The following is a 14,299-nucleotide window of genomic DNA, read 5'->3' on the forward strand; positions in this document are numbered from 1 at the left end:
CTCCTGGTAAAAATCTGGAGCTGGGTGGAGACCAGAGTTTCAGCCAAGCCCCCACCAAGGACGCAGCGTGCAGATCCGGCGGGCAGCGTGGCCCCTGGGGGGCCGCAGGGGGCTCCACACTTGGCGCTGGCCTCACGGACTCCGCCATGCCAAACCGCGTGCCTGTGCCGGGAGATGACTGGGCTACGCGCTTGGGTCAAACAGGTCAAAAACCCAAACATCTGCATTTCGTGTGGTTTTGCCCCATTTAAAGTGAAGTTGTTGGGGAGGGGGGGACAGAGCCGCCCCCACGGCCCGGGTGAGGGCTGGCAGGGCCGGGGCTTGCCTCGCTTCTCCTCGGGACTCTGACGTTTGCGTGGTGAGGACCTGAACAGCCGCCCGAGCCGTGCCCTGCGGGCTCCAGCAGCGTCTCGTTTAAACAGCCGGAAGGGCTCTCGAAAGTCACAGTGACGGACAGTGCTCCTTGGGGCTCGCTTGGGGACGGCTGTCAGGGACCTTCTCTCACTCCGGTCCGTCTCCTGGATCTGATGGCGCCTGGGGGGAGCTGTGGCCACAGACCTTTGGCGTAACGGACGGGGCCGTGCGTCAGGGAGGACAGGCGGCGGGCAGCTCTCCGGACCCATCGGGTCCCGCCTCCGACCAGACCAGGCCCGGGCGTCCTGTGTCCCCGCCCCGCCCCCTGGGGGCTGAGCCTGTGCTGGGCGCCTGGCGCACGCGGCCTGCGCGCCCTCCCTGGCTCGACACCCATCTCGGAAGTGGCTGAAGCGAGCGCCTCCGGCAGCTGCCGTGGGTGAGTCCCCAGCACACAGGTGCTGGGGGGTGGGGAGCGTCCTCCCTCTGACCCTGGTCGCGGCCCGAGTCCGTGACTCGCCGCTCTCACCTGCTGCACTAGCGGATGCGAGGCCGGGGGTCAGAGGGGGAACTTGAAGCAGAACGGGGCCCGGCCAAGCTCGTCGCACAGGCGCCCTGCCGCGGCCCGCTGCGGGGGCGCGTTGGGCTCGGGGGGCCCTCCGCCTCCGGGTTCCCCTCGGTTCGTGTCAGGGCCTCCTGGGCTTGCTCGGACCCGCCCACGGGAGTCGGCGCCCGGGTTCTGCGTCCTCCGCGCTGTTGCCGCCGCCTCCGGGCGGCCCGAGAACCTTTGCTAACGTTTGCACACGTTTCTGTCCACATCGTTTTTGTCAGCATTCCTTTATTCGGAAGGTCCCCTGTGCTGTTGGAGTTAATAAGCTCGTTTACTGGACGGCTGAGAATTCTGGACAACAAAGCAGTAAACAGCCGATGGCTTTATTCTGGAGCAAGATTCACGCCCAGGGGCCTCTTCCAGCATGACACTGGACAGCAAGCCCTGTGCTTTGGAAAATGTGGGCGACATGAGGGTCCCCAGACTCCCACTCACCGAGCACAGGGGCCTGTGGGGTCCCTAGTACTTGTAGCAAAGCAAACGAGGCGTCCCAGGGCCACTCCCTACACGGTCGTCTTCGCCTGGGAGCGGACGCGGTGTCCCGTGCGGAGCAGAAGGCAGACGTGCGCGTGGCGCCTTGGCGTCTGTCGGGCTGGCGGCTCAGGGCGAGGCCGTCGCGTGCCGCTGCTGGGGGACCTCCGGCAAGTTAGCGAAGTTCCGGGGTCCTTCCACTCATCTGTAAAATCAAGACTTACTTCCTTCAGTGTTAGGATTCAAAAGGAAGTGTTTATAAAGCACCTGAGGCAGACGTTTAAGTTTTCCAAAAGGTGACTCATGCGGGGAACTCGGGGGTCGGGGGGTGGGGGTGGCGCGGCCACACGCGCCTTGTCACCTCACCGCCCCTCGTGGCCCAGCTGCCCTCTGCGCCACACAGGGGAAGACGGGGGGGGGGGGGGAGGCTACACGTGCTCCCTGACGGTCCCCCCTGGCTTACGCCTGGGAGTCTGATGCTGGTGGACCACTCGAGACCCTTGGCTGCCTTTGTGGTTTCCGTCGGGTTGTTTACACTCAGGAAAGCGACTGGCTGGCCACCTTCTCTCTTTGATGGCGGCCCTGCTGGCCTTCCTGAGGATTCCCAGCCTCACGCCGCCTCCGGAAAATAAGCACGTCCCGTGGCTTTTCCTTTCTGGCTGGAAGGAGCCTGGGAGTCGTGGCTGCACCCCCCCTCGCTGGCGGAGCGTTCCACGGCTTTTCTCAGCAAGCCAGGACGTTCTCTTTGCTTTTCCTCCCTTATTACCAGGCTCAGCATCAGATGGAGGCTGGAAGGAAATCCAGAGGGTGGATTTTTCCCCTCACTTAAGTGAACTCTCAGACCTGTACTTAACCCCCAGTTGGCTCGCGGCGTGTCTGGCGCCTTGGCCCTTGCGAGCTGCTGAGCCAGCCTGGGCCCCAGAGGGAGAGGGGTGGGGAGTCACAGCGAAAGGAACCGAGGTGCGAGCTCGCGGAGCCTGCGGGTCGGGGCCGGCGTGGCTTGCGTGCGGCGGAAACCCAATCTTCTGTTAGAGGAGGGGCCGGCAGCTTCTTTGCACAGGTGGCCAGGTGCGCTTACCTGCACGGGGACGGTCCACTTGAAGGCAGTGCCGCAGGGCAGAGGGAGGCGGGGTAGCCGGCCCGACCTTTCCCCTTTCCGTTTCCTGAGGATGCCCTGCCCTAGGAAAGCCTTTGGCGCTCATCCGGGTGTGACTCTCCCCCCCCCCCCACCCCATGTGATGGCCCGGCCCTGCTCCTCTGCCTCAGGAGTGAGGGGGGTGCAGGCAGCGGCGCACAGTCACCCACGCCCGTGGGGACTCTCCCCGGGCCCCGCCGCGTCCGCCTCGGTGGTGCTGCTGACGCTGCTCGTCAGTTAAGATACAGAGCTCCAAACCAGTTTGAACCCCGGTGAACAAGACAACGTGGGCACAGGCCTACATACATGCAGCACACGTGTGGACTTATACGACAGAGGAGGCATCCTCCTCTGCTGGGTAAGGTAACTGACTGGGTAAAATCTAAATGTCTGGGGGAAATTTGCCATATGCCAAAATAAATTCCATAAGGAATAAAGGTATAAGTTAAATCATTCAGTGGATGTTAACTTCATCTCTGGATCCATGAAGACCTTAAGCGTAAAAGTAAAAAAGAAATCGTAAAAGAACAAATGTCTACAGCTTAACCTTAAAGTGAAGAAACAAAACATCTTTTGTGATAATTGACAAATGGACGCTGTACTTAATCCATAGGGCCTTAAAAATTCAGTATGGAGGAGCGGGAAACAGAATCGGGCACAAGACATCAATCACCACCTCCCTGAGGAGAAACGACCAGCCAAAAAGCTTCTGGAAAAAGCAGGTGCCAATCTAAACAGCATGAAAATGATAGAAATGAAACCTGTGGCTTAACAGATGGGTAAATATTTGAAACAAATATTTAGCAAACGCAGGATAAAAACTTTCTGAAATTAAATACCCTAAGTGTTCTTACTCTTTAACCCGGTAATTTTGCTGCTAAGACTTTTCCCTCAGGACGCGTCATGTGCCAAAGGTGTAAGCGCGGGGATACGCTTGGCTGCCGGTTCCATCTGCGGACAACTGCAGCATCGACAGCGGGGCCGTTCAGAAGGCGGAATGTCACGCAGCTGTCGAGAACCCTGCTCTCGACTACCGCTGCCGAAGCGACGTGGTCCCTGACTCCGAGTGGCGGGATTAGCCGTGATCTTTAAGTTTTCTGAATTTTCCCAGTTTGCATCCGTGAGCTTCCTTTATAACAGGGAGGAGGTTATTTACAAAAATGGGAACACAGCTGAGTGCCCCGCAGGCCCACTGTGGGCGAGAGCAGAGTGGGGAGCGAGGCGCCCAGGCCTCGCCGGACGACTGTCACAGCCCCTGGGGCCGCTCTCCCGCCCGCTGCCCAGACGGGTGTGGGAGGGGGCTGCACAGCGCGCTCGTGAGTGGAACGTGTGTCTCGCAAGAGGCCGAGCCGGCCGCTCTGGCTTCCGCAAGGTGGGAGCGCCGGCCGAAAGAACAGCGTGTGCAGACCGCGGCCCCGGAGGCCTCGGGGGCCTGGCCCCCCACCCCGAGGGGCACGGCCTGGGCTGCTCCGAGGAGCAGAGGTAGTGAGTGCACAGGGAGCCCTCACCTGCCACTATGGCACGTGGAAGAGTCCTCGGTGAATGCCACTTACTGACACGCCCCGTGGGCCCGCCCTCCCTCACTCCTGACAACCCCGGGAAGCACGCACTGACGCCCCATTTTAAAAGTGAGGAAATGGGTTGCGAGGAAAACTAATGTATGTGAACTGGGTCTTTGAATTTTTACAATAACCCTTAAAAGGGGGACTTTCTCCTGTTAACAGCCGTAGAAACGGACTCAGATGAGGTTAAGTGACATGCCCAGGAGTGGAGGGGCCCAAGAGCCATCCAGGCCCATCCACCTCTGAAGGCCGTAGGCACCATCTCTGGGGACAGGAGCCTCGAGAGGCGAGCAGCAGCCAGGCTCCCCGGGCTCGGGCGCCCGGCAGGGGTGGGGCGGGATGGGGGCGGGATGGGGCCCAGCGCCGGGGAAGCTGGCAGCGCCCCGGGGCGCTCGTCTCTACGAGGGAGGCTCCAGGTGCAGCGCTCACACCCACATCCAGCTCCGCGGTTCTGGCCCCTGGGTCCCACTTTCCCATAAGGCCAGGTCGTCTCCAAGTTACTTATCAGGATTTAAACGCTGCCTCAGATGCTCAACCTTGACAGCTGAATTTAAGTAGACGTCTTCTAATTATTAAAACAATGTATGCTGTTTTTTTTTTTTTTTTTTTTTTTTAAGCAGCCCGCACAGAGAAGAGCGTTTGGTAAAACCTGACCTGCCAGGCCCGTGCCAGAGATGAACGCTGCCAGCATCCTGGCACGCAGCCTCCCAGGTTGTGCTCCAAGCCCGTGTGTTCACGTACATCTGTTCCTGCACAATGGACTCTGACGGCACAGACTGCTCCGTGACCCTCCGCGCATGATGCGACCCCGAGTGTTCTGTGAGGTCGTCAGCACTGTCCCACGCGCAGCGATGCGAGCTTCCCAGGGCCACAGCTGGGGGCTCTGGACCGCCCGCAGTTCTCTAACCTACCCACGCACACGTCCCTTTAAAAACGGCTGCCTAGAATGCCACGGCGATAACCCTGCGGCCTTCCCTCCACGCGGGCCCCGCGCACGGGCCAGCGTACGGGGTGTTCCGGCGTGACATGTACTGCAGCCTGGGTGCGGAAGGCATGCTGACAGTTTGGGAGCGGACGGACAGGCAGAGCCCTGGCTCGGCGCCGGGACTCCCAGTGCCAAGGACAGGTGTGCTGCGGTGGGGGGCGGCACCTAAAGGACAGCCGCCGAGGGGCTGCCGGCGTGGCTAAGACGCTTCGCTCGTCTCGTGGACCTGCCAGGTTGTCAGCTCGGCCGACCTGTCCATCCAAGCTCGGCACAGCTGTCAGTGAGAAAACAGTCTGCCTCACGGAATCGCGCTCCGCAGACGCCACGACCACGGCCAGGCGCGGGGAGTGCTGCGGGGAGCAGACACCTGCGCGCCGGCGACGCAGAGGAAGGACAAGCTGGGTCCCCTCTGCCTGCCATCTTAAGACGAGGAATTTCAAATTTTATGCATTTATTGAAAACTTCTTCATACCACGTAAACGAACTAGATCTCCAGCTGGCGCACTGTTTCCCAGAGCTGTGTGCTGGATGGAGAGGCTGCACCTGACTTCTCTCTGCCTCTGCCCGCGCGGGACACGCCGAGGCCTGGAACGGGGCGGGCAGACTCACGAACAGATGTTCGGGGCGACGCTTTCCTCTTCGTTTTTTATCCCCATCAGTCCCAGGCCGGGGAGCGACCCGTGGGTGCTGCAACACATGGGTGAAGACAGGTTTTCAGCCACCGGGCCGGATGGATGGCGGTGGCCGCGTGGGCGGAGGCGGTGAGGTTTTCGGGGGTGTGGGCGCCATGGGGGGGGTGTGGGGGTGAGAGGGCAGGTGGACAGCTCGTGGAAAGCTGCCCGCTGAAAACGGCCCAGTGGGAGCACTGTCTAGCCCCAGAGGCCAAGAGCAGCTCTGCCATCAGCTGCTGGGAGGCGCATCTCAGCCAAAGGTGAGTGCTCAAGCTGAGCCGTTTCTGCAGCCGTCAGACCATTCAACAGTTAAGCTGCCCCCTCGCGGGGCTTCTGAGGACCACACACGATGGCAGGTGGCAGGTAACATACAGCGCTCGCACACCAGGCGCCGTTCTGAACGCCTCACGCATGTTCTCACTTGATCCTCCAAACAGCTCCTGTGCCTAATGTAGGTAGGGATACAGGGACAGTTACTCCGTCCACTTTTCAAATAAACAGGTTCACAGATGTAACTCGTACAAGTCACGTAACTGCTCAGTGGTAGAACCAGGTCATGCAGTCTGCCATCGGAGTCCTTTTAAATTGCCGTTAAGTTTGTTCTTTTGTTCATTTTACTAAAAAACGCTAGTAGCACCTACCATGTTCCAGGCACTGTTTGAAAAACTTTACAAAACGTTAAGTCATTTGATAATTTTTGTAAAGGCAAAGCGCTTAGGATTTAGGAGCCAGCTTAGGAAACCCTTTCCTTGTGCCCTGCAGCCAGCACTCCGGGGCTGGGGCTGGGGCGGGGAGCAGCCCTCAGGCACTGCGGGCCGCAGCAGGAGCCGGAACTGGGGCTCAGCGCTCACCTTCCCGGTCCCAGGCTGGAGCTGTGCATGCTGGGAGCGGTACTGCAGCCAGGTCGTGGGGACTCCAACCCTGACTGTGCGCCTGCCATCTGTGTGACCTCGGGTAAGTAGCCTAACCTGAGCCCTTTTCTCTGTTAAACGGGATTCAACCACATCAACCAAAAATATGTTTAGCACGGACCTGACAATGAGGGTTTGGTAAATTACAACAATCAATGTGCCAATGCCGATTTTAACAGCCAGCAGAAACAGGCTTGAGAGCCAGGTGAGGCTCCCGCGTGGGGCGGCGCGTGGGGCGGCCTGTTCTCTCTGCTCCCCCTGCCTGAGCGGCCCTTCCCTTTCCTCCTCGGGGGCATTGCTGGCTGCACAGGCCAAACCCGGGGAACACGGTGGCTTCCGGCCTGGAGGAACGCGTGCTCCTGCGCCTGGGGTGATCGACGCGGCTGCAGAAACCAGAGGGTGACCTTCCCTACTGCGGGGTGTGCTGTTTCCGGAGTTTCCTCCGGACTGGTCAACATGCCCTGGGACTCTGCCTCGGTCCGATCCTAAGCCTTTCCGCTGCCTAACCCTCCTCCGAGCCCCCGGCCCACCCCGGGAAGGACGACGCTCCGGCCCCCTCGGCTGGTCACAGCACCACGAGAGCGTGAGCTGGTGCCGAGCCACCCTCTGCCTCCCGACGCCGCGTCCGCGCGGCCACCCTGCGCCTGCTGCTAGCCTCCCGCAGCCCGGGAAAGGCTAAGATGGGCCCTCGGCGGGAACGCCCGCCACTCGCTCCTGCCCCTGGAGGCAGCGGTTCCCCCACGCTGGCCCAGCCTCAAGGCCCGAGGCGTTAATGTTCTGTCATGTGGGACCTTGGGCCTAGGAATCCTGGGTGGTCAGAATTTTAAGGACCTTTTGAGAAATAATTCGATCCGGTGATTTTCAAACGGCCCCCGAAGCCCCGCCGCGCGCGGCCCTCGGCGCGGTTCCGCTCCCCCGCTGCAGAGCCGCCGGGCGCCTGCGCCGGCCAGCGCTTCACGCCGGCTTTTCTTTCAAAAAAGGGTTTATAGTTAAAAGGGCTTGAGAATCACTGATTCGCTCCAAAGCCCCCATTTGGAGGTGGGGAGGTGGCTCGGCCACTTACTGGAGGGCACTGGGCCCACGGTCCCACTCAGGTTTCCTGGAGATTTCGGCGAAACGCGCCCTTCTCTCCTAGAAGCCGACGGCGGTGGCAGAGGGGAAGCGGGCAGGGGAGGCCTGAGCCTTGCCTCAGGACTTCGTGGCCATTTCTACTCGAGTGGCTCAGGCAGCTGCCTCTTGCTCCAGAGGCTGCAGGACCGAAGGGTCTGCCTGCCGACGGGGACGTGCCGTGGGAGCGCGCCACCTGGCTCTTGGCATCGCGAGCATCGAGAGACGGCTCACGGAGGGCCCCGTTCACGCGCCTGGACGGCAGCAGCAGTCCTCTAAGAACAGCTCGAGCCCAGAGGCCAGAAGCACGAAGGGACGACCCTCAGTCCTCACCTCTCGGTGCCCGGCAGCAGGATGAGGCAGAGGGTGCCCGGGCACAGGCTGCAGTAGAGCTTCCCTATCTTCCGGCCCCAGTGCCAGGCTGCTATCTTCGGGTAGTCCACCTTCAGGGCCTAGGATCAGAGCCACGTGTTGACGTCCAGCCAGAGCACCTGCAGCTCACCTCTGGGGGGCTGCGACATTGTCTCAGGCTCTAGGGCCATGGGATCGATCCCAAGAAAGGCTCTGCATAAACCTGGAACCTAAGCTGGAGCGCACCGCGGGTTCCCCTGCCCACCCCAGCACCCCTGGGCCTTGTCATTATAGGACAGCGGCTTCCCCTTCCCGCAGAGGGGCCTTCCAGGGCCCTGAGCCGAGGGAGCCCCATCACCATGAGAGCTCTAGTCCAGTAGCTTTGTGACCTTTGTCACTCAGCAGCTCTGGCCTCTACTTCTCATCCGCTAGGTGGGAAACGAGAATGAACTCTGCCCTTCGCCTCCCTTCACCCTTCTGCTGGTCTAGACCTCTGATGGTGTTTTTTAAAGTTTAGAATCTATTTCTTCCTTAGCCTCGTCTAGATAATACTACCTATGAAACCACACATTTAGTGCAGTTGCTGTGTATTTTAAAGGCCGCTAAACGAGTTCATAACTATAAGAATTAAAAATGAGGACCATCCATGATCGCCAAAATTCATCATGTCTATAGCACACTTTGGGAAACCCGAGATCACTAAAGACGTGCTCAGCTCCCCGGCCTCCTCTGTCACCCCAGAGTCCCTCGGAGAATCTCCCCGGAGGACAGAAAAGCACCTGATTTGGCAGACGGGGAAGGGGTGAAAGTGTAAGAGATCCGAGAGGGAAACAGGCGAACCCGGGGCAGAAGGGAAAGACCGAAGGCCGAAGTGTCACTGGAGCAGCACTCTCCTGATGTCCCCAAACCTCAGAAGGCCACTCCCAGAGCCAGCAAACCGAGGCGGCCACCTTTCCCCGGGACCCCAGGACAGACTCCTGCGCTCACCTGCAAGGCCTGCTGCTCCGAAGGCGGCGGCACCACGCGGAGCCCCGGGGGCCGTCTCGATTCGGGAGGGGAGCTCCGCAGCCACGAGTGCAGGTGCCTGGGGGTGAGGGCGTGCCTGCCTTTCAGCTTCCAGTCCTTGCCTGTGAGGATGCTGAGGGCCCTCTGGGCACTGCTAAAGCTTTTGAATTCTGAAAGCAACAACACCCGCTTCTGTTATCAAGGGCGCGAAAATGCCAGTCGCCAAGCCGGAGCACCCAATGGGAGCTGCTGGCCTGGCTGGCCCGGAGTCTGCCTCAGTGACCGGTCCCTTCTCTGCCCTCATGTTACCACCATCCCCAGGCCCTTCCCCGAGGCTACGCTCCTGGCACGCACTTACTCAGGAAACAGTATTTCTTCGGCTTTCCACTTCTAAGATCTTTGGGTAAGATGACCGCTTCCAGGCCCAAGAAGAGGCTGGACTGCTGCAGCAGGCGCTCTTTGAAGGTTCTGCTCACTCCGGCCAGGTATACGGCGCCTCGGTTCTCGGAGTCTCGTTCTAGCTCATTCACGAGGGTGTCACAGTCAAGGGTGAGCTCGGTCACGGGCCTCTGCACCTAATCAGGGAAAGACGGCGTTCGCAACTTCCATGCCAGGCTTGTGACACACAAGCAGGAAACTGAATTCTGCGGCTTCCTCACCGGGGCAGGGAGGCTATCGGTAACCGCCTGAAGGACTGTGGTGACTTAATAAGCAAGACGAAACCGTGACATCTCGGTGGACACACGCTCCTCCCTCCCCTGCTCCCCCTCACCCTGCAGCGAAGCCAGCTCCTTGCCTTCTACCCCCGTGAAACTGCTTGCTTGCATAAGAAACTTCAAACACTACCATGCGGTCCCCTGAAAGCTGAGGAAAGGCAGCCACAACAACCACCTCAAACGAAGAGTCCAGACTCCAAGTAATGGCAGAGGACAAGGAAGACCCGCGCGTAGCCCCAGCTGATCCTGACGAAACGAAGCTGCCGCGTCTAGGCACCCGGAGACGCGGGCCGGCGCTGAGCCACCGGCGCTGCCCTGGCGTCCCCGGGCCACCCTACCTTGATGCAGGTGTCCTCCACCACGGTGCCGTCCAAGGACTCTATGGCCAGCTGCGCGGCTTCCAGGACTTCGTACTGCACACAGAAGTGTGGCTGCAGGAAACGAGATTTCCTCGCGTCTGCTTCCCAGGCCCACTGCCGACGGGGCGGGCGAGGGGCTGCAAGCACAGGGGCCAAGCCGCCAGAACCCACGTCCCTGCTAGGCGGGGCTGCGCGGTGGCGGCAGATCCCCAAGTGTAAGAGGCATCACTGAGGTTCAGGACGTGGTGTCTCAGATGAACGACCTGTAACTGTCACTTAAAACCGAAGCGCCCTCGCCCGCGTGGAATGGGGAACGCACTGACTAACTCTTCACTCCGCAACTTGCTTTCCACACAGGTTCCCACCTGTCCCGTGAGCCTAACTCCCGGCAGCTGCCCCCAGGCTCCGGACGTTAGGTCCTCCCACTGGGCGCGCGGCCCTGTCACACCGACTGCGTGCCTGCTGTGCGCACAGGAGCCACAGCATCCCCGTGGAGATGCTCCCGCAGAAAAGCTTCCTGACACTGGATTTGGCAATGACTTCCTAAGCGTGACACTAAAGGCACAGGTAACACATAAAAGACAAACCGGACTTATCGAAACTAAAAACCACAAAGGACACTACCAACAATGTGAAAAGGCAACCCATAGAAGGGGAGAAAATGTTTGCGAATCACGTATCTAATGAAGGATTCAGATCTAAAAGCATTACAGAGAACTCCTAAAAACCAAGGGCAGAAATCAACCCGGTTAAAATATGGGCAAGGGACCTAAAGACAGTTCCCCAGACATGGCGAAGGGCCGGCACGGAGCCAGAGACACCCTTCGCATCCGCCGGGACGGCTGCTCTCAAAGCACGGAGGGTGCGCGTCCGAGGTGGCGGGGGAACCGGAAGCCTCAGCGCTGCAGGCGGGCGAGATGGCGCCGCTGCCGTGGAGAACGGTGCGGCGACGCCTCCAAAAATTAAACAGTTATCGTTTAACCCCGCAAACCTGCTTTTGGGTGTATGCCCCAAAGAATTGAAAATGAGGACTCAAAACGGTATTTGCACAGCCGTGTCCACAGCAGCATTATTCAGAATAGCCAAAAGATAGAAAACAAGCCAAATGTTCGATGGATGAATGGATAAACAAAATGCAGGATATTCATAAATGGAACATTATTCGGCTTTGACGAGTAATGAAATTCTGGCACAAACTATAACATGGAAAAACTGAAGAAATACATGCTAAGTGAAATAAGCCAGATGTGAAAGAACAAATATTTAAGATTCCACTCATATGATGTCCACAGAGCAGGCAGATCCACCAGGACAATGGCGGGTCCCAGGCCCGGGGGAGAGGGCTGGGAGTTCCTCTTTGATGGGCACAAAGTGTCAGTTTAGAACGATAAGTAGGCTCTGGATAAAATGTACTTAATTACACTGAACTGTGCACTTAAAAACGGTTAAAAAGGCAAATTCTGGGTATGTTTAGCAAAAATAAAGAAAAGTGAAAGACTGTGGAAGAAATGGCAGTCGTTGACATCCCTTACCATCCCTTACCATCTTCCCAGGGATAATCTTTTTATTTCTATTTTTAAGTAAAGACATTAAGATTTAGGGAAAGCACATTTAAAACGTTTATGATGCTGTACTTAGATCATTTAGAAATCCCTTTAAGTTATTAAACATCATAATTGTTGTCATGTGAAGTACTTATTAAACATAACAGTTTGGTGCACCAGGTTAATAGCCTAGGTCAAAATTCTAAAGGCACAAAACACTTTACAGTGAGAAGTTTTCCCTCAAGCCCTGTCCCCAGCCACCTTTCCTCTACTGGACGCTCCCAGTGTCACCACATTCTGTTAGCCATTTCGACTTTGAGTTATTTCCCTGGTTTTCTCTGTTTCCATACCATGTGTTTGTAACATTATTGCTTCATATAATAACTTGCCTTTATAGGCTGACTTCCTGCTATGACCGTGAAGGTGGAAACTTCCTGCTAAGTCTTTTTAAACAGTATGGATTTTAACATAAGAGACCAATAAACAACACGTACTCTGAGAGACTGAAGAGCCACAGACAATACCGGCCCCGCCACAGCTGCTCCCACACGTCCCCTCCCCCCTGCTAAGAGCCTACCTCAGAGGTAAACCCTAGACACTTCCCAAGACATAGACTTGAAAGGGCATTTTGTCATTTCAGGATGAGGTCACAAGCAGGAAGTCCACAGGCTACATTCATCCAGGAGACATATTTTTGGTCTGGCTTACATGATATGGAAGAAAACTGAAACCAACCTATGAAAAGTGGCAGATTTCTTAATTCTCAAAATAAAAAAAAAAATCAGAAGCTCTAGCAACACTGGGTACATATTCTCGTGGGTCAAGAACTCAACCGCTGCCATGAGACGCGGCATGCCTCACACTGGCTGGGGACAACCACGCTCCCCTCCCTGGCACCCGCGATCCAAACAGCCCCGGGGGCCAAGGAAGGAGGTCAGAACCTGCATTCCTGGACTCGCTACCTGGTGGGTTTCCAGAACGAGGCTCATTGAGCGAACTGGGCCGAAGCTCTTGAACAGCTTCCGCAGAGCCCCGAGGTCACAGTGTTTGCTAAACGGCCCGGCGTAGACCGTGGAGATCTCCGTCCACTTGATCCTCATCTACGAGAAAAATGGCAGGATACAGCGATTTAAGTCAAATCTAACGAAATCATGAGTCAAGAGCATGGGATAATTCCACTCCAAGGAATTTCTCAACGCAAACCCCCGCCAAAGATACAGACATTATTTCACTGCAGGATTATGCAGAATAGCAGAAATCTGTAAAGCACGAATGCTGAAATGGCTCGGTATCTCGTACTACGGAAAACTACAAAGCCAAGGGAAATAAATCACGTAACAGCGCAGAAAGATGTGCGCAAAGTGAAATGAATAAAGTTGCGAATGAAAATATAAAGTTGCAAAACAATATCCGTAGTCTGAAGCCCGTGTTTACAAAAAGGTATTTTCTAAAATGTTAATATACACGTACAAAAAATCTAAAGGAACACACCGCTCCGTTCACGCAGCGTGCGCGACTCGGCGCAGGAGGCTGTGAGTCAGTGAGGTAAGCACTCACCTAGCAGAAACCATCCAACTCACCCGTTTGTTCATCTCCTCTGTGAGGGCAGGAGAAAGCATTTCGAAAGACAGCTGGACCACGCTGAAGGGGAACAGGGGGATCTCCACTCTGGCCTGCTCCAGCACCTGCGAAGGGAGCAGAGCCCAGTGACGGGGGCCCGAGTAGCCTGTGGGGCTCCCAGAAGCGAGCCTCGGGGATAGCGACAACGGTCGGCTCTTCACCCGTGTTCACAGGCAATGACAGGGCTGAGCTTAACGTCTGGAGGAAAGTGGTGGCACCACACAGCCTCCTAGAAAAACCACATCATCAGTAGAGAGAAGAAAACCACACACGTCCCAACCCTTCAACACTGCTGGAACGCAGACACGGCGACAGCCCCCGGCCCTCCTCCGCGTGGAGTGCCGGCACGGCTCCCGGCGCCGGCGAGTGAGGAGCCAGGAGGAACAGCGCAGGAGGCTGGGAAGAGCCAGGGGCCAGGGCAGACTCGGATGAAGTGAACAAAATCATCCCCAGAATGGAAAAGCGTAGCGCAATGCCAGAATGGACACAGGTCAGGATCTGATGTGCACTGCGCTTGACCCGGGGAAGAGGTGTGGCAGCCTCGGAGCAGCAGGGCTCCGGGAATCACCCACGGGCACAAGAAGCCATGCCCCTGGAGACATGCAGTGAAGGGAAGGGAGGAGATGAGGGGACATGAAAGGTCCTGCGGAAAGACAGACGAGGCCAACGCCCGCCGCTCTCAAGGGCACTGTGAACCCCCGATTCTTCCCAGCAGCACCATTTTCAAAAGAAATAACACTTTAAAAAAAACCTGCGACATCAGCAAGACAGAGTCCAGGAAGCTTCAAGTCCTCGCTGTCCCACAGACACTGAGGGCAGACGGACCGCAACGCCCCGGGGAGGACGCAGGATGGGGAGAGGCTGCAGCGCCCGGAGCAACACAGAGCCAGCCAGGAGGCAT

At 57.6% G+C, this 14,299-nt stretch overlaps 1 protein-coding gene across 2 annotated transcripts in view; it reads right to left on the bottom strand.

Annotated features, from left to right (window-relative positions):
* Positions 1-1,250: 1,250 nt before the first annotated feature.
* Positions 1,251-14,299, bottom strand: part of REXO5 (RNA exonuclease 5) — a 32,200-nt gene continuing 19,151 nt past the window's right edge. The window contains exons 14-20 of one of the 2 annotated variants that reach the window (XR_004952530.1): positions 13,359-13,463; positions 12,741-12,878; positions 10,214-10,306; positions 9,518-9,734; positions 9,142-9,329; positions 1,896-5,801; positions 1,251-1,637 (exon numbers count right to left, since the gene is read on the bottom strand). Coding sequence is in view for 1 of the 2 variants with exons in the window: in XM_016155481.2 (XP_016010967.2) it covers positions 5,720-5,801; positions 8,137-8,255; positions 9,142-9,329; positions 9,518-9,734; positions 10,214-10,306; positions 12,741-12,878; positions 13,359-13,463 (942 nt within the window). In the remaining variant the exon portion in view is untranslated. Of the gene's footprint in view, positions 1,638-1,895; positions 5,802-8,136; positions 8,256-9,141; positions 9,330-9,517; positions 9,735-10,213; positions 10,307-12,740; positions 12,879-13,358; positions 13,464-14,299 lie in introns of those variants that run through there. The other variant, XM_016155481.2, reaches the window with a different exon arrangement.

The sequence above is a fragment of the Rousettus aegyptiacus genome, unplaced genomic scaffold (genome assembly GCF_014176215.1).
Source record: "Rousettus aegyptiacus isolate mRouAeg1 unplaced genomic scaffold, mRouAeg1.p scaffold_m13_p_8, whole genome shotgun sequence".
In the NCBI taxonomy this organism is placed as follows: Eukaryota; Metazoa; Chordata; class Mammalia; order Chiroptera; family Pteropodidae; genus Rousettus; species Rousettus aegyptiacus.